Source organism: Syngnathus floridae, chromosome 9, assembly GCF_059516105.1.
Source record: "Syngnathus floridae isolate MCC-2025c chromosome 9, RoL_Sflo_1.0, whole genome shotgun sequence".
Taxonomy (NCBI): Eukaryota; Metazoa; Chordata; class Actinopteri; order Syngnathiformes; family Syngnathidae; genus Syngnathus; species Syngnathus floridae.
In genome coordinates this window covers 2,277,031-2,299,966 of record NC_142421.1, presented here as the reverse complement: position 1 = coordinate 2,299,966, position 22,936 = coordinate 2,277,031, and the positions used below count along the sequence as shown (strand labels likewise).

General features: G+C 45.7%; 2 protein-coding genes and 1 long non-coding RNA gene across 4 annotated transcripts in view; 1 reads left to right on the top strand and 2 right to left on the bottom strand.

The window, feature by feature from the left end:
• The window catches only part of arhgef33 (Rho guanine nucleotide exchange factor 33), a 46,536-nt gene extending 44,357 nt beyond the window's left edge, over positions 1 to 2,179 (bottom strand). The window contains exon 1 of one of the 2 annotated variants that reach the window (XR_015860147.1): positions 1,725 to 2,179. The gene's annotated coding sequence lies outside the window, so the exon portion shown is untranslated. The remainder of the gene's footprint in view (positions 1 to 1,724) is intronic. The other variant, XR_015860149.1, reaches the window with a different exon arrangement.
• Positions 1,318 to 2,194, top strand: LOC148392858 (uncharacterized). The gene is made up of 2 exons (XR_015860150.1): positions 1,318 to 1,450; positions 1,514 to 2,194. It is a non-coding gene; the product is annotated as an uncharacterized LOC148392858 (long non-coding RNA).
• A 2,174-nt stretch (positions 2,195 to 4,368) lies between these two features.
• anapc1 (anaphase promoting complex subunit 1) lies at positions 4,369 to 22,171 on the bottom strand. Its single transcript, XM_088384149.1, has 53 exons — positions 21,986 to 22,171; positions 21,272 to 21,511; positions 20,979 to 21,143; positions 20,857 to 20,899; positions 20,602 to 20,699; positions 20,423 to 20,505; positions 20,268 to 20,341; positions 20,043 to 20,188; positions 19,786 to 19,943; positions 19,317 to 19,448; positions 19,042 to 19,245; positions 18,868 to 18,967; positions 18,684 to 18,773; positions 18,515 to 18,580; positions 18,309 to 18,446; positions 17,986 to 18,129; positions 17,724 to 17,784; positions 15,195 to 15,250; positions 14,957 to 15,088; positions 14,792 to 14,866; positions 14,450 to 14,572; positions 14,202 to 14,362; positions 12,789 to 12,880; positions 12,561 to 12,709; positions 12,057 to 12,135; positions 11,606 to 11,636; positions 11,243 to 11,319; positions 10,984 to 11,162; positions 10,817 to 10,903; positions 10,607 to 10,746; positions 10,401 to 10,519; positions 10,148 to 10,278; positions 9,930 to 10,070; positions 9,694 to 9,846; positions 9,525 to 9,606; positions 9,362 to 9,453; positions 9,052 to 9,186; positions 8,882 to 8,964; positions 8,724 to 8,802; positions 8,565 to 8,639; positions 8,427 to 8,482; positions 8,208 to 8,355; positions 7,943 to 8,139; positions 6,819 to 6,905; positions 6,602 to 6,719; positions 6,142 to 6,219; positions 5,999 to 6,066; positions 5,780 to 5,918; positions 5,628 to 5,714; positions 5,416 to 5,511; positions 5,162 to 5,351; positions 4,806 to 4,937; positions 4,369 to 4,722 (listed from the first exon to the last, which is right to left on the bottom strand). The coding sequence occupies exons 2-53, from the start codon at positions 21,485 to 21,487 to the stop codon at positions 4,580 to 4,582; spliced, it is 5,928 nt and encodes a 1,975-aa protein (XP_088240275.1). The 5' UTR covers positions 21,488 to 21,511; positions 21,986 to 22,171; the 3' UTR covers positions 4,369 to 4,579.
• Between the last annotated feature and the right edge of the window lie 765 nt (positions 22,172 to 22,936).

The following is a 22,936-nucleotide window of genomic DNA, read 5'->3' as shown; positions in this document are numbered from 1 at the left end:
GTCAAATCATCAACACTACGCCTCAGTGTCGGCGGCACACAGATATCAAGAGGAAGTTTGAGCCCGCCAAGCAGCCCAACCAGGAAACTGCTGAGCACGTCAGAACAATACTGTTTCAATAAACTATTTTTAATTACGAACACACACATCCGGTTAACGTGTGTGTGTGTAAGCCACATGAATGGAGCAAAATGGGCCAGGGAAAGCCCACGTGATGCATCTCTCATTTCAAAATTCGCACCACTCTGACATTTTGCAGTCTTCAGGAGAAGGATGAGTTCAAGTACAATCGGAAAAGTGAAAGACATACCAAGATGAGATGAATAAATCCAATATTAATCCCTACGTTAGCTACGTTGGCTTTTACTTTCCATGACACAGTGGACTAGGGCATGTATTCATTGTGCTGGTGAGGAGAGCTCCACAGAGAAGAAGCAGGATACAGCCTGGACTGGTAGCCTTTCAATCACATGGCACTTATAGACATAATTACAAAGAAGCTGTGGCTGCTTTGAGTTGCACACCGCATGATGTAGTCATGGGGACCCAAACATGTATTCATTGTGAAAGAAACCTGCACGGACAAGCAACATTTCACATCAATGGACAATGTAGTCTTCAAAGATCCTAACAATGTTTCTGGAATGTGATCGTTGTCTGTAATCAACATCCAGTCTCTCTGTGGATTGCCCCAACACACACACACATACACAAATACACATCCTGAGGTGCAGGAAGCTTCAAAGCTCATCTAACACGTGGATAAAAGTTCCTGATAGGCCTTGAAAGACTGATATCGTCACATTCTTTTGGTGTTTTGCCACATGAAAAACTACACTGATGGCCTTGAAAAGAATCTTGATCAGAGGTTCTCAAAGGCTCCATTGTCCCCTAATCGAAGAAGTGGGGACAAACTGTACAGAAAATGGATAGATGGATTAAGATGATTTTTTTTTAAATCCAATTAAATATATCTACACAGTTATATTCTACTTTTTTCCCCATCTGTGTGATCCTTTGGTGCAAATGTGTGGCTCTTCTTGTAATATGAACAAAAATTGTTCAATTATTCTGAGTTTCTGCGACCCACAGTTAAGAATCTGTTCAGATTTGGCCAAATCATCTCTTTCACATAATAACGTGTTTTTACTCAAATGTAAAGCAACTAGTAGCTTACAATAACTCATTTTGCCCACGAGTTTCTGCTCTTATTTGTTTGCACTGAATACGCGAGGCTTCGTTTTGCAGCAATCTTAAACTCTTAACTTCAGTTTTTCTCTTGGTTGATATATTTTCCGGCGACGCCTGAACGCAACAACTGCGACTAACTTCCTGCCTTAAAGCGGTTTCTAACTTCTAAGTTTACACTCCCGTTCTGCTTTAATTACGCGTATCATATTTACACAACGGATTGGCAAACGCAATCCTACTGGGCGTTTATATGCAGGTGGTAAGTACACAAAAATAAATGAATACATTTGCGGAATGTCATAATTAAGATTCCACGCTGCAGGAGCAGTAACGTCACTCCCAGTACAGAAGAGGAAGGAGAGATCAGCTGTGCTCACTTCAGATCCATCCGGAAATTTTAGATTCAATGAATTGAAAGTTTCGAACGAAGAAAAAGAGAAGAGGAAGACCAACTGTTTCACACACACACACTTTCTTGTCATGTCACACACACTCACACACTTACTTTAAATTTATTTCAAAAGTGAGCTTACCTGTCATCAGCAGAAGAGCGCCAAACTTTTTTGATTTTGCTTTCTTTAAACAACGCCACATGCAAACACGAATTTTCTGTCAACTTCAGCACTGAGGGATCTTTTTTTCTTTTTCAACTCATGCCATGCATGCCAAAATAAACCGCGCCTATACCACTTTGCAATCTTTTTTCTGCCTGCAGAAAGTCTTACTTCAAACGTCTCTCAGCCAAAAGCCATTCAAGTGACGCAGCTCCAGAATTTAACTTCTATCAACTTCTGGTCACACGCCCACACGGTCCTCCACCCACGATGAATGGAGACATTGGACAGTCTACAATCATGTGACCCGAATGGCTGTATACATATTACGTATATTTATATTTACATTTTTTGTGTTTTTATATAATTGACTGAGTATGAGTTGTAAAAATATCATATGTAAAACAGTTTGGAGAAAAGTGTCAATAATAAACTGAAGTACACACATAGTCAATATGACTAAAGCTGTTTTATTGTAGTATTTTGAATGGTCGTTAGGATTTTAAGAATATCTACCACCCTAAAACTGGAAACTCTAAAAGAATCATATGCAATTGAGCATACAAAATCTAAGCAAAAAGTGGAACAAAGTACCCCAAAAACATGGAAACTCTTTAAAAAAACATTGAATATGCAAAATGTAGGCAAAAAGTGGGACAAAGTAGAAAATCTTAAATACATCAAAAGTATTATTAAGAATGTATGTGTGTATGTATCTTTTGGGTGGCCTTCAGGTTTTAAAGTGTGTGACCACTCCAAAATACTGTATGTAACATATATGCAATACAGTAACAGGAGAAAAAAGAATGGGGCAAAGTTGTAAACCCTGTTGCACACCGTAAAACTACCACTCGGGGGTGAGTATGTGTATGTACGCGTACTTGTGCTCTTATCTAACTTCCTCTCGATATGCAAATAAAATTAAAATTAGACTCGCACCCTGGAGCACCGACTTCATTTTTATGTTCACAGAGGAAGTCAAAGAAGTGGTGCCGGATAGGACAAAAAAAGGTGCCATTACTCTCTACTTCTTCATAAAAGCGTAGTGAGACTTCTCTATTTCAAACTAGAATGTTAAAATTACCTGGCAGGAGTTCCCGGAATAGACTGTAAAATGAAGTAACTGCACTGTGGTGACGTCCTGCAAGGTGAGCAGAAGTGCAGATGTGGTGAAACCCTTGACATGAATTACGCAGGGTTTTTTTTTTTTACATTTTGAAAATTTGAGTTTGAAATACAGTGCAGTGAAATCTGTCAGTCAAGAATCGGGTGGAATGATTAGGTTCAATTCCACTTCTATGGTTAGCATCACAAAAAATAATAATAATTTTGTTCAGGTCCCCTGTTGGTTGGTATGGAGGAGGGCGGAGTGAGAATTCTTCGCTTAAGGTCAGGCATTCCAAAGCAAAGCGAACCGGATTACTTTTTCAAGGCAAATACTATTTTGCCAATAACAACACAGCTCAAGAAAAACAAAAATGCCGTTGGATTGCACAAGCACTTTTACTTTTTAAACATCCAGGCAACATGCGATGAAAGAATGTGAAGAATGAGCCAACCACATGGCGCAAGACTTAGTACTGGAAACAGTTTTCAACTCAAAAGAGGAAGCTATTAAAAAAATTAAAGGCAACATAGTGTGCATACTTGCCTTGCTTTTGTTTTGAAATGCTATTTATACTTCTATATCTGTATAAAGTACAAAAACTTGATTCTGTTTTTCTTGAGAAGAATTCCTAGGATAAAAACATGGAGACCTTTAAAACCTTGGCTGTCTTTGATCAGGCTGTAAAACGCTCACAGTTTAGCATTTAAAGACAAGATAAAATGATTTCCAGGAACCGGAACACCCGCGCTATCAGTGAGCTAAACACCCAGCTGGCCGGTGAAGGCTCGGCTATCTCGTTCAAAGTTCTACCAAGATAGTGCAGTCAGACATGACATAAACGGAGCAATGATGGAACGCAGTTGCATGAAGATGGTTTGAGGGCAACGTGAGAGAACAAGGCGTGGGCTGTTTATTTGTTTGCATGTTATTCATTTCCGAGGAATGTTCGTACAGCTGCTGGTAAACTGGAGTTGCCAGAACACTGTTGGCATGAATGCTGCTTCTCTGTCACGTCCAAGCGCCTAGGAGGAAACATCAAGGGTTGGACTTGGGGTGAAAAGAAAATTTAAAGACTAATAGGGAGTTAGTACAAAGTTTTTTGTTTCCACAAGTGCAACATCACACAGCTAAATGAAAGCATTGCTGTGCAAGTAATTTTGTGATGCTATCTGTTTCATTTCCTTGCATCAGACATAAAATGTCAAACATGGCTGAGTCACTAATTTTTTAAGTGGATACACGCGGTTTGGGAACACCCTGTCTCCAGACTGTCAAAAAAACATTGGCAACCAAACAACTCACAGTACACTACTTTCAAAAAGTAGTGAGTATATTTCCAGGTAAATGCCATAACAGGGCAATTTAATTTGGCCTTGGAAAAAACTTTTAGGTCAATTGAAATTGATTTGTTATTTACATTCATCCCCACAGTTCATAATTTTTTTTTGTGTGAAGTGATGACAACTGGCATCCTACCAGCAGTGAACCTGATCAGAAACAAATATAAAAATAATCTGTGGGAAAACTCTTTATTTTCCTTTCTGGACAAAAATGTTGAACTTTACAAAAAGAAACTACAAAGACACATTATATTACAAATGGGAACAAACTAAGTTTGTATTCCTAAAACAGGTTTCCTCAAAGGTTACCTGCGACACATGCAGAAAGGCCATCCTGTCTCTCTGCTGTGTGAACAGAGTATAAGGCTTTTGAGAGAGCTCAAGGTTCAGCGTGCGAGCAACGGGGAACCGAGGAGCATCTGCGGCCTCGTTTCGCTTTCCAGCAGGACCGGAGCGAGCCTGAGCAGGTCTCTGAGTGGCATTCCCAACCGGCTGCTGCTGGACAACAAGTGCCCGAGTGAAGTGCAGCCTAGAAGAGGGAAGCGTGACATTGGCTCATTCCCATCACGCTGCGTTTTTCCCACTTGGCGGCGACCCACAGCAATTTCCTACCTTGAAGCTGCGCCAGTTTGTTCCTGAGGCAGGGGACAGAGCGGTAGACCAGGAAGCAAGCCAACATGGGGGACCCGGGACCATCGGGGAGAGCCTTTCTGCCAATGTAGGACCTCAACGCTGAGCTGTTGTCTGCAAGAAAAAAAAAAATGCACAAAGTTTTGAGTGAAGGAGCTTCATTTAGTCAGAGCATAGACGAGAAGAAAAATAGTGCTTTGACGCCAACTTCTTTTATTTTCTTGGTCTGTGGGGGGACATTTACTAAAATAAGATAAAAAGTGTGATAGAAAAAAATGAAACTTTGCACAGATAAAGTTAGCACCATTCCAAACGATGAAGCCATTTAAAGTTCTTACCTTTGAGCCAGCTGTCCAGCACCACATCCACCTTGTTCTTCATGACAGGTAAAAACTCAGAGGAAAGCAGCGCGTCACGGCCGTGGGCAGGCCGCTGGAGCACCCTGCTGTCCCAAAGCTCCACCACCAGGCGCATCTGCCACAGGGCGAAACTATGCTGCGGCTCACCACGGCACAGAGCGCCCACCGCCTAAAGCGAGGAGACTCCGTTAGAGACCTGCGACGAGAAATGTCGGAGCGCCCGTTGCGTTTACCTGCTCGATAGCGACGTACGTGGGCAGCATCTCCGGACACTCCTGCGTCACGCACTCGTACAACATGGCTGAGAACAGCTCCACCGTCTCCTCTCGCTGTGAAGATATCCCAGGGTTTGTGTCTCTCGTGAAACTCGATCAGCAGTTCATCGCTAGCTATGAGGATGACGCAATAGCGGACATCGAGCTTGTGGGAAACTGCAAGTACTCACGTGCTTCGCTCCGCTCGACGTCTTGCAGAAGAACTCGGCGAAGGAGAGCAGGGCCGGCTCGGAGGTGAAGGTGGAGATGGCCTCGAGCTGCGGACACACGACGGGAAATTTGTGAGATCTCAAAATGCGGGGGGGGGAAAGAATCTTATGACCTTAAAGGCTCGGACTCCAGAGCTGCGCTGAGTGACGGCGGAGCCCAGCAAGCTTTTCCAGCCCTGGGGGTCATCCTTGTAGGGCAACTGCCCCGCTCGGAGTTTCACGTATAACACGCCGTCCCTGGAGAGGACCGACCTGAGTGGCAGAAGACACAAAGTGTTATCAGTAAGCCCTTAGGAGAAAGACTCTGTTTCATTTTAGGGTTGTGTCCTCACTTGAGGTGCTGCACTTCCTTGATCAGGTCAATCGAAAGTTCCCAGTAACGAGGCCCCTTCACTCGAACCTGCCAGGAGATTGTAAGCGGATTAAATTAGAATGACACGAATCCAAAGGCGACGTGGCTGTTATTTTTTTTTACCCGCTTGAGGAGGTGCAGCTCAGGCAGCATGGTCGGAGCCATCAGCTCCACCGTGGTCTCATCGTACCAGTCAGTTTTCTGCGAAGATAAATATGAAAATAAATATGCCAAAGTCAATGCAAGTAAGCATTATTAATATTATATATTTTTATTAATTTTTGTTGTGAGTGATCCCGACATATGAGTAAAAGAGCTTTAAGAACCAACCACAAGTGGACCAAAACAAAATTGCTGCAGCTACAAAACACCAACCATTTACATCATGAGCCATTTTTCTTCACGTTAACTGCCAGATGGCGGATTCAGCGGCAGTTTCTAGGTTGAAGTGAAACTAGCGTACAACGCACATTACTTGCTCACTCGTGAGGAAGTAACACAGCGAACACGAAACCACGAGGAGGAAGCAAGTATGATGACACGGTAGGAATGAATCAAAGACTTCAACCTCACTGCCTTTTACCTTGTAGGTGACCTCCAGGAGGGCGTAGCAAGGATTAAGGGAGTCCACGTCAACTGGCACCAACAGTCGGCTCTCGGCGGCCAGAACAATGAGATGGCGCAGCGCCTGTAGATGATAGCTGGAGGAATGCCAAATTTGTGAGGCCGTGAGAAATCTAGTTTAAACTTCATGTCTATTTAAATGCTGTTTTTGAAATAAGTGCTTGTGTTAATCTCACCGGTTGTCTGTGCTATGTGAGGGGAAGTGAGGATAGAGGGCACATAGCAGAGCAGCGATGGCTGAGTTGGACGTGCTCAAGCTAAACCTGATAATAATAAAAACAAACAAACATTACCATTATTAAACCCTCAATTATTGCCATAAATGTTAGAGGCACAAACAAAGGTGGGACCAAACACAAAAAGCCACAGAAAATCATTTAGACGAGGACGGCTGCGCTCTCATTGTGCTTTAATAATAGCTCTTGGCGTCACGAGCCACTCGCCCGGCTCTCCATCATAATGGCTGTTGCTGTTTGAAGATCGTACTTTGACGAAAGGAGCCATTATTGTGATTAAAAGAAGAGGGGGCAAAAGACGTCACGGCACTCGCAGGGTTTATTAACAGCTGACGGCATTTCACTGTGTGATGGTGGGCTTGAATTTTTAAATTTCACAACAACATTTGTCCAATGTAAGTATCAATAATTCTGGTTGGATTAAAAAGCACAATGAAAATGAATTTGAGGTAAAAAGCAGCATGGAGAAAACAGACGTGAGGAAAAATATGAGTGACAAGATGACGTGATAACTACACAAAAGTGGCCGCAATGAGAGTGAACTGAATGAAAAGGCATCAAATGCAACAATGGCATACTTTCACGGACTTTTGAACCCGACCTACGTCCTCGCGGACAATCTGACATTCAGCGCTCCAAACATTTATCAGCTAAATGGCTTTCAACCAAATATGAGTACGCTTTCGGACAAAAGCTTGATCTGTTGACAGCGACGTGGCTCCCTTGATTGGACGCGCTGTGACTTTCGGCCGGCATGCATATTAACTCGAGAGGACTATTTAATCACTATTGTCTTCATTTGTATGCTATCCCAAGTTGAATGATGTGCAGCCCTGCCTACAAAACAGGGAGCAGAAGAACTTGACTCATACTCCTGTGCGTTTCAAAAGTTGAATCTTGGCAGGGCTAAACTTTATTTTTCTCGATTCTTGTATGACAAGTGTTTCAAATGCGACGGTAACGATCATTTAGATAAAAGTAGTGCTTTGCCACCATCTTGTGGCATACTAGTGCCATGAACTACAGTGGTGGCATCTACAGTGACATCTCAATTGGCGTCTCACCTTCCCCCTCCCAGGAAAAGCATGCCGAGCGCCATGTGATGAGCCATGTGGAAGCCGTAGTTCATCTCGCCGCCGGTTCGGTAGTGCAGGAAGCGGCAGAGCTGTAGCACCTTCAGGTTGCCCGTGCCGGCCATCACCATGGACATGGACAGCAGGATCATGGACAGCGCCGTCTGCATGTTGTAGCAGCCCGGCTCCTGCGGGAACCGCAGCCGATGTTGGTGGACGTCGACGCGATGCGATCATTACGAACGTAAAGACTTACCGCAGCGGGTGTACCGTAGAAGGACATAAGGTTCATGAAGTTCTTGGCGAAGCCGTAGAGGCAGTCGAAGGCATCCGAGTTGGCGGAACCGGCGAAACGCAGGCCGAGCGCCATACAAGCTCCGGCTGTGATGTAATCCTGCACTTGGCTGAGATGCGCAGAATCGAACTTTAGCGGGTAAGTTGAACGGGTGGTTGTTATGTGACGACAGAAACTCACATCCACGTCTCCATGTTGATGTTTTCTGGTGAGTCTGAATGAGACCCCCTCATGATCTGAATAAGAACAGCCAACAACTAAGGTTGAATACAAATCAAGAATATACTAAATGCGACCTATTTGAGTCTTTCTTTTCACCTGCGGTACGTTACTTTTGACCCATTCTGTATTAGGGAGGATTTCATCCCACATGATGATGCACCTGGCCAGGGTCTTGAAGGAGCAACGAGATGATAAACAGTTATTTGTGATGATGGGGGGGTCGTAAAGATGAATTCGCACGCCGGCCGCACTAACCCTGAGGAGCAGAAACTCTGGCTTGATGAAATCCAACAGGAACCAAGTATCTGGAGGTTTCAGCCAGTCAGCTATGGACCTGGTAGAGGGCAAAGTGTCAGAAGTCAGAGGTCATTCAACTATTTGTTCAGAACAATTAAAAAGGTCGCTTTTCTCACCGGTTGTTGGTCTTCAAATAGATCATGGCGAGTGCCAGCGTGGCCCCAGGACACGTCACATCCACATTGATAGTGTCGCCCTCCTGTCAACGACCATGAATAGCATTCAGCTAGTATGCTAACGATGAGGAAACACATGCAGCCAGGTTTGAGAGTCCCATTCAGCGTACCTTGATCTGGTAGCTGGGAGACTTATGTCTCTCTCGGCTGGCTCCGACTGGGGCCCTTCGATGGCCCCCTACCATATACTGATACAGTTGCTCTGGGACGTTCAGGTCACTCATCCCAATGAGGTTGCTACCTTGCTGCAAGAGAAGACAGCAAATTATGTGTGTGTTGTAAAAGCAGTGATTTATCAACATGCTTCAAACCATTTTGTGTTTCCAAGGCAGAAATATTTTGCAGTGGTTGCCTTGTTTTTTCTGTATACATGTGTATATATATATAAAAAAAAAAAAAAAAGGTTTGGATGTGGCTTACCCCGAGGCAGACCATCCCAAGAGCTAATCCCGCAGCTAGGGAATAAGACTCCCTGTCGGTGCAGTATTCCATCTCCGGACCTGGAGGTCGCCCTGAAGAATATTTCGAGAAACATTGACAGCTGGTGCTAACATGCTAAAACAATTAACAAATGGTTCCTCACCTATTTCTGATTGTAGAACCTCAGCAATGTGTCTGTGTCCTGTTCCCTGATACACCAGCCCGATGCCAATTACAGACGCCACCTACAAAAGGGATGGGCGGGTCGAGAAAACTCCGGCTCAAGGAACTCCACTTTATAGCAGAAAAGTCATAAATTGTCCCAATCCCACCTGTATATTGTGTGGGACATCCAACTCAGTGGAGGTGGGAGGAAGCAGGGCAGGGATGTGGATGCTGAGCAGGCGGGTGGTGGACACGTCCATGGTACCCAGTCGCGCTGCCGCCACGCCCAGGAGAAGCCCGATGGTGGTCATCTCGTGGCCCTGAGGAAGACACGCTTGAGTTGAGCTGCGGTACGAAGATAAAATGTGACAAAAGTGCTGTGTATTAACAGAGTGATGTGCACCTTGGTGAGGTAGTCGTGTATGTTGAGTGTCCCAAGCTTAGTGAGATGCCCGTTGAGGCCCAGCGCCATGAGGAAGCCAGCGTGCTCGTTGGCCATCTCTTGGTTCTTGTTTTTGTTGTAGACGATCCAAGCCGAGTCCACCTGAAGACGCAAGAAGAGGGCCGCTTCATTTATTGACACGCGGTCGGTCACATGGCAGCTCGGTCGTGGGGACTCGCCTGCGACGCAGGGGCGATCTTGAGTCCAGCAGCGACGCCGTTGTGGAAGCTGGGCCAGCTGGGCATATTGGCTGGGACGTCAATATTCCCGCTGTTCAGGTTGACCATGGTGTTCCTGGGTGGGGCACGACCTAGACCACATTGCAAGACCGTGAACACATAACTGGTAAGATATAAAAATGAATCCGCATTTTGGCTCAAGCAAGTTTATATGTTGACTCGGTCCCTAACATCCACAAATGCGTTTCATTACCTGTGAGGTTGAGTTTCGGGATGGGTAGAAGTTCTGTAGGTACGGGCTGGTAGGAGAACAGAGTGAAGAGGCCCCTTCCCACTGGGAGGGACATGGTCCTCTGACACAGCTGCAGGAGTCTGGAAAATGTAAACAATGACGAAGAGGGCGTTAAAACGGACCCAACGAAAGATGTTATTTCAATGACACGGGCAGACAGGACTCACTTGTTCTCTTTCTCTTCTATGTACTCGTGGTCCGAGACCTCCGGGAGCTGAACGACGCAGACCCGGACTGGCTTGGAGCTCTGCAGAAGCCTTCGGACTTCCTGGACCCTAAGATCCTGACTCCAGATCAGTCCTGTGACCTATCGAGTGTGTGAGATGAAATTTGCTCAGCGTCAAATAATAATTTGCAGATGCGACGAGCTAGGGTACCTCCTGAATGATGTCCGACATTCCGTCCTCCTCCTCGTCGGCCTCTGTGGTCGCGGGAGGTTCCAAGGACAAACTTGAAGTCATAGACTGGACACACATACAGCAATCACAGTATGAAACAGTAACTTGACACTGTGCTAATGACATGAACTCATATTTACACTCACAGCTTTGCTTTTCACCAGGGTCATGTTGTGGGCCTGTCTGGTGCGGTCCTGCCGGCCAATTAGCAGGCAAACCTCCTCCGACCAATCGGCGCAGGGCTGCTCCCGGCAGTGGTAGATGGCATCTCGGATGGGCAGAGCCACGCCGAAAGGGACCGACTCCAAGTCTTTGAGGGTGAACCCTTAACCGCAACCGAACGTAAAGCGATGATGGGAACAATCACTGAAAAAGTGAACATAAAAAATCCAAAAGACATTTTACCTTGCGAGGTGAGCCAGACCACGAGCTGCTCAGCCAGACTCCCGCTGCACGACTTGACTTGATTCACGCTCGTCTGTCTAGAATACAGACACGTACAATAAATACATTTTAAAAAGAAATAAATTGTCAAAATAAACACAACTAGATCTTGGGGGATGGAAAATAGCTAGAGACACCCTAATGAATTATACCTATGACTATTTGCCTTAATTATGAATATATTTAATAGAAAAAATGTTTTACTTTTGGTTAATTGTTGTTCAGTGCTTTACCATATTGTTGCATGAATTCTTTTTTTTTTTTTTGTGTAATTGACAGTTGCCCTTTCAAATTGGCTCCTCGTAGAACTGTGAGCTGATTCACCTTTTGTACTGTTGCTCACTGGTCTTTTGGCCTGAAGAGGGGAAAACAGAAAGAGGTCAACATGCTCGATAATTAGCACCATCATCAGACATCCACGGCTCTGCTGTATTGTCTCCATTCAGCCGGCACAAATTGAAAACACGGGAGCGCAAATTGCACGTTCGATTGCTCCTGTGTTGGGTGATGATGGTTTGGGTGAAAGAAAAAAAAAACACAATGCTGTCAGACTACAAAGTCCAAGTGATTCTCAAGACCCCATCAAATACTTGCAAGGAGCTGTCTGTCAGCATCACTGTATCCTTTACAAAGCAAAATCATGGCATCACACGCCTTTATTTTTGCTTCCTGAGGCGGTGCGCTGGGATTGACAGATAGTAATGGTGGCGCATCGGTACAACTCGCACACAAACACATACGACGGGTGACGTGTTAGCTCATGGCAGCCACTGACCTGCAGAGAGCTTCACCAAGTATTCAGACACATTGGATGTGGTGGCTTTGTCGTCGCCGCTGATGTAGAGAGCATAACTCTGAAGATGCAGAGAAAGTATACATCATTTTCCATTTGTCCATTTTCTATCTCGCTGACCCTTAAAGGAGATGAAGCATGACAAAGACCAGAGCAAAAATTCGGACCCAGGGACTCTATAAAATTTTGTGAAAGGTTCTGTTCTTTGCTGGGTGAATCAAAGGTTGAATGTGACTGATGTACTGGCAAATTACAATGTGTGTGTGTGTGTTCTCTACCAATAATTGTGCTTTATGCAACACACAGACGCACACAAACAACTCTTTACCCTCACACACTTAAACTCCAAGCATGTGCAAATAAATGTTTTGCTCTTTTCCTACATGTACGTTGACAAAAACTATTTCTATTTATTATTATTTATTAAATTTAATTCTGGGCTTGCGTGATGCATTTTGGGGAGTTTGTGTATATAAGCAGACATACCAGAACCAACAGCCGGAGTCTGTGGCAGACACCGGGCAGGTAGGGGAAAGGCGGGACCGCTTCCCCTTGCAGGCAGCTACTGAGCCAGCTGAAGATGCAGGGAGGTTCGGCACGCAGGAAAGACGGATGCTGCATTTGACCAATCAGAGCTGAGGAGAAATAAGAAGTGTGAAAAGTGGCCTTTTCTGCACCCCAAAATATTACAATCGTTGAATTATAAAGTCCTACACTGGTCTATGAGGCAGCTCTCTGTGAATCCATTGATTAATGATGGGTAGTCTCTCCAGTAGAGATCCACATAATCTTCCAACTGCAGGTCTCTGCAAAAAAAAAAAAAAAAATCTTCCATCACTCAAAGTTTTTATGATTATAATAAAAACAGATTATGTGTATTCACAGCCTATAATCAGCCTATCATCGTGGCCACGCGATATTAAGCGGACTGCACATCTCTCCCTCGCCGCGGTCAGTTTGCTTCTCTCAGGATTATTGTTGAGTTAGTCGCCGTGCTATAAATATTTCACCTGCCTTCCCTTCATCTTCATGCAACGAGTGCAGGAAGAAGAGGAGGAGGCGGAGGAGGAGAAGGCAGCTTGAGTGCTGCAAGATGACAGCTGACCTACAGGATGATGATGATGATTTCGGCAGCTTTTTAAAAAACACAAAGGCCCCAGGACAAGGACACAGTGAGGAATACAGGACACATGCATGTTTAAAACCAGGACAAAAAAACGGTTCTCCTCTCCCTGTGACATTCGGCGTTGTTGTTTTGTGGTAATTAAACGAACTTGGAGTCAGACATGGTCCTTTTGTTTAACTTGACAGAATCAATAGTTTTTAATTTAGCACGAACGCTTCCTCCCACTCGGCTCTGTGTCCATTTAACCAAACTGGGTGGCTTTAAAAGGGAGCATTATAGTTTAAAAAAAAAAAGGAAAGAAAAAAAGATCTGGTGGAATAGAAAAAAAAAAAAAATCAATCAACAAGGGAACTGACAAGCCTCACCAAAGAGGGTGTGACTACTTATGCAACCACATGACCTACACGTTGGTATTGCAATGTATTCATCTTATTATTTTATTTTTTTTACATCACAAAAACCTGGAATTTTAACAGGGGTGTGAACACTTTTGATTTTCACTGTATGGTCAGGAGTTAAAATATTTGCCCACAAAGACCGGCACGCAATCAGGCTTCTTCGGTGTGGTGAGAAACAAACTCGCAGAGGTTAAGTGAGCGCCGTGATTGGTGACAACGAACGCCGAGTGGGAGGCAGAAGCGCTCTTGAGCGTAATTGTGCAGCGCTGCTTTTTGCCTCGAGAAGCTCAGCGACGAAACGACCTCTGCATTTTATTAAACTTTGCAAACAGTTCAACATTCACTCTTGAATGTCAACAAAGGCGTTCTGCGAAATGGACTTTGTTTATGGAGTGCTTTTTTTTTCCATGTTTTTTTTCAAGGGTTGCTTGTGAAAGCTGCCATGAGAAGGTGCCAACCTTTCAATAGCAATCAGCCTGAAATGAGAAGCTCATTAACGGAAGTGGAATCACAGATTATATAAAAACTGCCTTTTGTCTAGCCAAGCGAATTACAAAATCCTATGAACATGTAGTTGCTAGAAAAGGACAAAATGGCGGTTACCTGGCGAGCTGCTGCAGAAGACACACCAGGGACGAGGCCCTCTCTCGGTGCAACTCGTTGAGCAGCAGCTCCTGGTAGAGCAGGTGAAGAACGTAGAAGAGGGCTGGAATGTGAACGAAGAGGGGCGCCGTGTTGTCTAAGACGCAGGAAGAGGACGACGCCTGGAAAGCAAACACGGGACATTGAACAATTTGGAATTCTGGACTGGTTTTTGCTGTTTCTTGATGGTTATGGATTTGGTCGCATACAGATGAGAGGTCCTCATCGTCTGGGATGACGCTTGCGTTAAAGCCACTAGAGGCCGCTGGTTTGGTGTCAGAATGAGAATCCATCTGGCGGTGGTAATGACTTCCCAGCAAGTACTCCCAATCCTAAACACCAAACAGACACATGGTTTTGATTACCGCTAGTTAATTATTTGACATAATTAGAGCAAAAATGTACTGTAGTATTGCCTAACCGATTAATCGGCTGATATTAGCTCTTAAAAAAAAATCGTCAAGAACTAGCTAGCCTTTTTTTTTAGACATTACAACATGAAACAAATGTTTTCTTTAATAACGAAGCAGAGTTCATCGTTAGTCACACACCTCATCGCAACCTCCATCACAGGGACGAGCTTTCTTTGCCGCAATCACCGGCGAGAGAGGCACTTCAAAATTCAGCTGAAGAAGTAGGGTGTGAGAGTCACTATTTCAAGTCAGGATTAGCTCTTCTGGTTTTAATTAGCGAAGGGGAAAAAAACAAAAACTAACATTTCGGGTCCAGGTCAGGCGCTCCGTGTTGTAGCCCATCAGCTTCAAGAAACAAGTGACAAACAGGTTCCACTCACTGTGGGGGCTTGTGCCGCCAGGGGCGTTGTAAATTGTGTACCATTTCACCAAAACCTACATATAAAACATTACAACATGTAAATAAATTTCAAAAAAAGGAGAAATATGTCATGCCTTTTAGTTTTTTTTTTTTTAATAAAACAAGCAGGTCTCCACAAACCTTCATGGCAGCTTCCTTGGGCAGGATGAAACGAATGGCCTGAAGACATTTCCTAACTAAATGAAAAGAGAAACGTAAGGCGGACACATTAGAACCGATTAACACCCTTTTTAGACCAACAGCAGGTGATTGATCTTGACCCGATCGTATTCGTCGTGGACCGAAATATCTCCATTGGACATCCCGAATTGAAAAGGTCAGTGGCGAGGCAGCTAAATGCCATTTCATTAGGGTCGGGTAAAAGACTTACCGTATTTGCCGGTGTATTGGTCGACCTTTTTCGATCCAAAATCGACCGAAAAAAATCGACCTCGACTTATACACCGAGTCATAAAATTTAACTTCGTATTCATCGCTTCAAATGTGATGGTAACCAAGGCCGTTTCTCATGCATCTCATTGTGCGTTGCACTTAGAAAATTTGAACCGGGCGGCGTGCGCGAGTGCGCGGCCCGCTGGAAGTCGAATGAGGCGCCGCCACCACCTCCGCGGTGCTTATAAACAGCCGATCCGCTCGGCGGGGGCTATTTTCGGCCACTTGGCTCGTGCGCACGGCCTCCCGGATGTGCCGGGCGGGTGCGCGAGCTCGCCGGCCGCTGGAAGTCGAATGAGACGCCGCGACCACCTCCGCGGTGCTTATAAACAGCCGATCCGCTCGGCGGGGGCTATTTTCGGCCACTTGGCTCGTGCGCACGGCCTCCCGGATGTGCCGGGCGGGCGCGCGAGCTCGCCGGCCACTGGAAGTCGAATGAGGCGCCGCCACCACCTCCGCGGTGCTTATAAACAGCCGATCCGCTCGGCGGGGGCTATTTTCGGCCACTTGGCTCGTGCGCACGGCCTCCCGGATGTGCCGGGCGGGTGCGCGAGCTCGCCGGCCACTGGAAGTCGAATGAGGCGCCGCCACCACCTCCGCGGTGCTTATAAACAGCCGATCCGCTCGGCGGGGGCTATTTTCGGCCACTTGGCTCGTGCGCACGGCCTCCCGGATGTGCCGGGCGGGCGCGCGAGCTCGCCGGCCACTGGAAGTCGAATGAGGCGCCGCCACCACCTCCGCGGTGCTTATAAACAGCCGATCCGCTCGGCGGGGGCTATTTTCGGCCACTTGGCTCGTGCGCACGGCCTCCCGGATGTGCCGGGCGGGTGCGCGAGCTCGCCGGCCACTGGAAGTCGAATGAGGCGCCGCCACCACCTCCGCGGTGCTTATAAACAGCCGATCCGCTCGGCGGGGGCTATTTTCGGCCACTTGGCTCGTGCGCACGGCCTCCCGGATGTGCCGGGCGGGTGCGCGAGCTCGCCGGCCGCTGGAAGTCGAATGAGACGCCGCGACCACCTCCGCGGTGCTTATAAACAGCCGATCCGCTCGGCGGGGGCAATTTTCGGCCACTTGGCTCGTGCGCACGGCCTCCCGGATGTGCCGGGCGGGTGCGCGAGCTCGCCGGCCGCTGGAAGTCCAATGAGGCGCCGCGATCTCCTCCGCGGTGCTTATAAAGTGCCGATCCGCTCGGCTTGGAGCTATTTCCGGCCTCCCGTTGGTGCCGGGTGGCGTGCGCGAGCTCGCCGGCCGCGATCTCCTCCGCGGTGCTTATAAACAGCCGCATGCGCACGGCCTCCCGGAATTTGAACACATTTCGTCAATAAATTTCGCATATTGAATTTTGAAGTTTAATATAATGCAACAATTGAGCTCGACTTATACAAAGGATATATCATAAAATCGTAAATTTCCGTCGAATTTTAGGGGGTCGACTTATACACCGAGTCGACCTGTACACCGGCAAATACGGTATCTGCAAGATTGATTATGATATAATGGGCAGAGAAAAAAAAAAAGTTTGATGGGACACAAAGCACTTGGGTGCATACGTGTCACAAAAGGCTGAAAATAATCCGCGGATTGTATTTTTTCCAAGAATGAACCTGCAGCACAGACTCCTCCAAACAGGGATGAATCAGCGCTGATAATAAGGCACGTGTTTACCATCATCCTATAATAGCAGGCACCAGCCCATGTACTGTACTTTTTGCAGGTCTGGAAAAACACACCACTCGACGTGGCATTGTTACACCATGTGGCTCTCTATAAACTGGACAAGAACTCAACGGTTACAGCTTGAAATGATGAGTTTGCTTCAAGTCTTGTTCAATTAGAACTTTTCATCATCTGTTTCCATGATTACAGCAGTGTGTTTGTTTGTGTACCTTGTGATGGCATCCTCAATACGTCACAGTAACAATGTAGGGCAAACTTAATTTCCAGGACCCAACTGTTCTGACTCAGCCAGAACAGTGTATGTGTGTGTGTTTGTGTGTTTGTCTGTCTGCGTCTGACCAAAAGCAGGTTTTGAATACATCAGCATGCATATACTCGTCAAAAATGACTTCTCTATCACGAATGGAAGGAAATACTGATTTGGAGATGCACAGTTTTCATTACAGTCATAATAATTTCATATAATTTGGATATTTTTCGAAGGTGTGCTCGATAGAAGCAGCTGTAGCGTTCTGGTATGCAAGAAAAAAAAAAGCTTACCCAGCTCAGAGACAGCAATGTCCGGGATGGAAATTCTCAGCATGGTGCCATTACTTAGTTCCTGGAGAAAGATCCAAGATTGAATTCATTGTTGCAAAACACAACCATCAGTTCTGCTCAGACAATTTTCACGCAACAATAACAAAGCCAAACAAATTGACCTCTGTGTCGTTACAAATTGGAAATAATAATGAAGCGGACACAAAATGTTTGGAAACATGCTTATTAGATGATTAAGAGGGTAAAGAAAAAAAAATCCTACCAGAGTTACACGGTTGCTGACAGGGTCCCGGAGGGCGTGGATGTAGCGCAAAGCCTGCTGGTAAGTGTAGTCCTCTAAAAAAGATGCTTCGTGGTGCTTCACGTTTGGGCCCCTTGGATCGGACACGGGCGAGGGCATGGCGGCCTGAGGGCGTCGTTGGATGACCAAATTAAAGAACAGTGGGGTGAAAATCCACATTTATCACTGGAGTACACCTTTGTGGTTTCTACATGATTTTTATTTCACATTACTTAAAAAGGAGTGTTAATTATTTCTTGAATTTCGTGTCTCTATCAGGAATAGCAGCTCTATTACATGATTACCTCGTCCATTCTTTGCAAATGCCTGCTGTTTGCATTAGCGGGCGTGCTAACTTGCTCCTGTGGCGTGTAGAGACCGACACGGTTGTTGTTAAGACCGAAAGTGGATGGCAGGAGGCCGGGCACAAACACCTGGCTGACCTTGAGGGGAGAAGCGCAAAATGAACAGATGTCACATGTGCAGGAGATGAATTTATCGTCGTCCTTACCCGGGTGACACCCGTGTAGAGAATCAGGCTGCCGCAGGCCTCCAATACCAGCATTGCATCAATGTTCTGCAAGAAGGAAATTTTTTTATTTTTTATTTTTTAAATGTCAAGTACAGTAAACCTTGGCGTCTGTCTATTATCCTGTAAGAAAGCATGGGTGTTCGTTCACCTGCAAAGGCTCCGCATCTTTGGCGGTGATGTTCGTCACAGAGGCAAAGATGAGCTGAGACGTGCTCTCCATGAATTTCACACATCTGAGGTTCCGAAGATAAGAGAGGATGTCAGGCTAGGAAAAATAAACTAGCTACAATACCTCTCCCCACTTTCAGACAATGTTTTGACTCCAACCTGAGTTGTTGGTGCGACTCCACCAGGAAACAGAGGTAGCGGTTCTCGCAGAGGTCGGAGGTCAGGAACACTTTGGACGCCTGGCTGCTCATCTCTCTGTCCAGGCTGGAAAAAAAAAAAATAGTGACTTTTTGGCAGAAACTCACAATGTCCAAATTTGGTCAATTACAGCTTCCAACCTGTGACACGCAGTTGTCTCGCTCCATAGCTGCTCCATGCACAGATCTGGGATGATGGGCTCCGGCACCGTCTCATTGATGGTGCTGTTGGGCGAGTGCGCCATGCCGTGATGGTGGCCCACAGGTGACGAGGAGTGCAGGGTAGTGTTAAAGCGAGCCGCGCCCGATAAGGACGGCATCGCCATGCCCGGAGAGTGGTCGCGACTATGTGTGAAAAGAGCAGCTATGTTCAAATCCTTCTGTGTAGGCATAAAAAACAGATGCAAGAAACTGACCTGACGGCAGCCATCTTGGATATACCCGGGGAATGGACACGGGAGTGCATTACTGGTGAGGACATGAGGATTCTGTTCTGGTGGCTGTGCACAGTGCTGTAGTGATGAGGGCTGTTGGCAGCAATGACACCACTTTGAAAAAAGAAAAAAAAAAAAAGGACAACATTAGCAAAAAGAAAAGCTCTGACATCATCTTTATTATACACAGAAATGTAATGATAAAGTTGATTGCTCTATTTTTTTTCATTTATATTGTGATTCAGAAAAAAAATTTGAATAAAGTCACTGGAAAACTTATACTGACAAGGTAAAGGCAGCAGTTTAGAATTCAGCATCTCGCTTGCAAATATTGATCACTAACCTTCCGACCGACGTCAAGGTAAAAATGCCACCGGGAATCACTTTGTCTGCTATGCTGCCTTCTGACATCCACGTGTGGAGCTAAATGAATTCACTTCTATAAACTTACCTTGCTCCAGCGCCGGGATTAAACCTGGCTGCCTTGCTGCCACACAGGGTGTCCAAGCGGGAGTGGTTGCGCAGGTGTGACATAAGGAGGCCCGTGGCCTGGAAGCCGAGAGGTTCGGCAAAGGGCTCGGCGAGACAACTAAGCACCGTAGAGCGCTCCTGGTGAAGGTGAGACACTGGAGGTTGACTTCCAGCTGATCATTGTGTCGCTACTAGCCCATCCCTAAACATAAGCTACCGTCCATGATCTTATCCTACCTCAGACGTGACCTTGCGCAGCCTCCACACCGAGTGTGTTCCATGCTCACTATCGTAAGTGACGATGATGGAGGGCTGACAGCAGGTGAAGACGATCTTTGTGCTGGATTCGGTCATGTACTCCACGCGAGAGCTGTCAAACGGACCTGGCAGGCAAACGGTGATCAACAAAATATATACATTGCTCCAAGTTGGAGGCTCCACTCACGGCATTGATTGTTTTACCAGAGGGTTTGTACACCACTGGTGCCACCTCATCTATGGGATGCAGCATGCTGAACAAGTAGGGAAGTGGCTCGCTGTGGAGGAAAACATGTCAAAAGAATGTGTGTATGTAACTCCACGGGTGTGTTTGCAGAGTTGTGGGTGTCAGCCTTTACCCTGGGGGGTTGAGCTGGCCGTCAGCTGCTGTGATTTTACGCTCAAGCACAAGTCCAAACTTAGTCGGCCAGGCTTTGGACACCTGTAAGAGAATAAATACACGAGTACTTCTTTAAGCCTACTTTTCACGTATCAATAAAAAAGGTAGACGAACGGGTGGGTGCGTTTTTGTTTTCACCTGGAACGGCAGGGGTGAGAGGAAATCTTTGCCGGTCACAGTGTGAATGTTGATGCAGCCGTTCTGGACGATGCACACCGTGTGCTCCACCTGTTCTTCTGTGAAACACAACCACACCTTAGCATGATCAGAAGCATGGACATATTCACAACCTAAATTCTAATTTGATTGATAGATAGATAGTGATGGATTTTTTTTTTTTCATCCAATCAGATTTCTCTTGCAAGAACTTGTAAGACAAAAATGACACTGTACCATCCTTCTTGCTCTGAGGGACAGCAAAGTCACACCATAAGGCCTGCAGATGGAACACATAAAAAAAAAACATAATGTCACCATGAATCTGAAATTCAAATTTATAATAATCTTCTACTAACCTGCTCCACCGGGCTGTCCACAGTGAACGCCTTGTAAACATTCGAGCCGTGCGCCCGGCTACCCTTGGTCCAGACCACCACGTTCCCTGCCGAGTAAAGCTCCTCTTCGAACTCCACACCCTGCTCCGGGACCTCCATGCAGCCCTTCCTCAGCTGCCAGCTTTCCTACCAATCAAACACATCACCAATGAATTCCAATCCTCGCAGGCTCTGAAGCTCACGAGCCGGGTTGAAGGTCATTACAGTAGCTGAGTTTTCTGTAAGATTTGATCGGGCCTGTAAATAGTGCTTACCCTCTCTCTCTCCTGCAGGCTGACCTCCTGCAGGGAGCCCGCCAGGCCGGCGGCGCAGTCCGACGTCCAGAGTTCTGAGGCGGGCTGCAGCTCCCGCAGCTGCAGGTTGAAAGCGTTGGGGTGGTTCTTGCAGTGATCACGGCCAAACGGGACAAACGACTGCAATTCCCCTGCGGCAATCATCGTGGCTGTCTCTTCATACACGACGTCCGACATGAGTCCCAGATATCAGCATTATTTCTGAAAAGGATGGTCATGGTGCGTTTAGTGCAGGGTTGACTTTATATCGGATTGTGTTCAACCCAACAACAAACAACATTATTTCAGTATACCTCCAATAAAGGTACAGAAAAAAACGGCAATGCATATAGTTCGACAAGACGCACCCCTAGACAGATTTGGCATCATTGTTCCAGTAGGAAAGGTTTATCTATGTATGCATATGTGACACATTACACCAATTTTGCACGCGTAATTCTTAAACTTGACTTTTTACAGAAGCTACATGCTAAAACGCTATGAGTTGCGCTCTATAGTTATGTAAATCAACACTTTGGTTTTGGCATTCAGGAGGTATCATGCGCGTTTTGACGGGTGAGCTACGCACGCGTAAAAGACGCTGATGCGTTCACGAACCACCCTAGTGTGCTAATTCGGCTAGCAGGGGCATCACAGTTCCACTCACGCAACAGAAATAGGCTACGAAGCACCAACCTGATAATAACGAATATTCTGGCTCTTATCGTGGAGTCCTCGTCTTCTAAACGTGTCAAGGTGCGGCTTGAACGCAAAGTTTAAACATAAAACACAAACACACACGCAGCCCGGTACCTACAATTTGACTAGCGGCAACTTTTCAATTGACCGCCGACATGTTTGCTGTATTGGCATTCTTCCGCTTCCGTCTACTCAGCCAATCAGAGAGCGAAATATAGTGACGTCAAGATTACGTCGACTTGGACCATCATAAATATAATACATATTACTATTAAAAAAATAAGCTAAAATAAATTTTAAAAAATAAACACATTAATAAAAAGTAGATGCAAAATTAAAAAAACTAACATCAAATGAAAACTAAATGAAAAATGAAAAATAGTAATTACTCATTACAGCAGTTATTATTGATCGAATGATATTAAAACAAACATTTTAGGATATTACATTATTCTTGTTTATTCTAGAAACTATGAAATTATTTCATTCCTAGTATTTGGTAATCTCATGTTGCCAGTTATACCGCTTATGCAATTGGATCTATAGTACAAGCATGTAAATAAACGTTATTGTGTACAAGGGGCTTAGGGGAGGAGGACAGGCTGCTCTCAGGCCTGCTGCTGAATGTGATGACTGTGACATGACAAAGCCACACAATCTGCACAATATCAGATGAGCTACAGTATATACACTATATACCGTGTGTGGGTGCATATAACAATAAACGAGAGCAAGAGTGCTTATCTGCAGAATCTGAAGTGATGACATTGTTGTAAGTTATGTTGTAATATTCACTGTAAGTCTTTGCAGTTGTGAGTCTTTTATTTTTGTGTTACTGTTTGTCCCAAATATCGCAGGCAATCTTAATTCTGCTCTGACTCACACTTCCTGCGTTTCCCCCCCACCATTTCTGAAGGACTTTGCCACAGGCGGAAGTTGACATCTGCG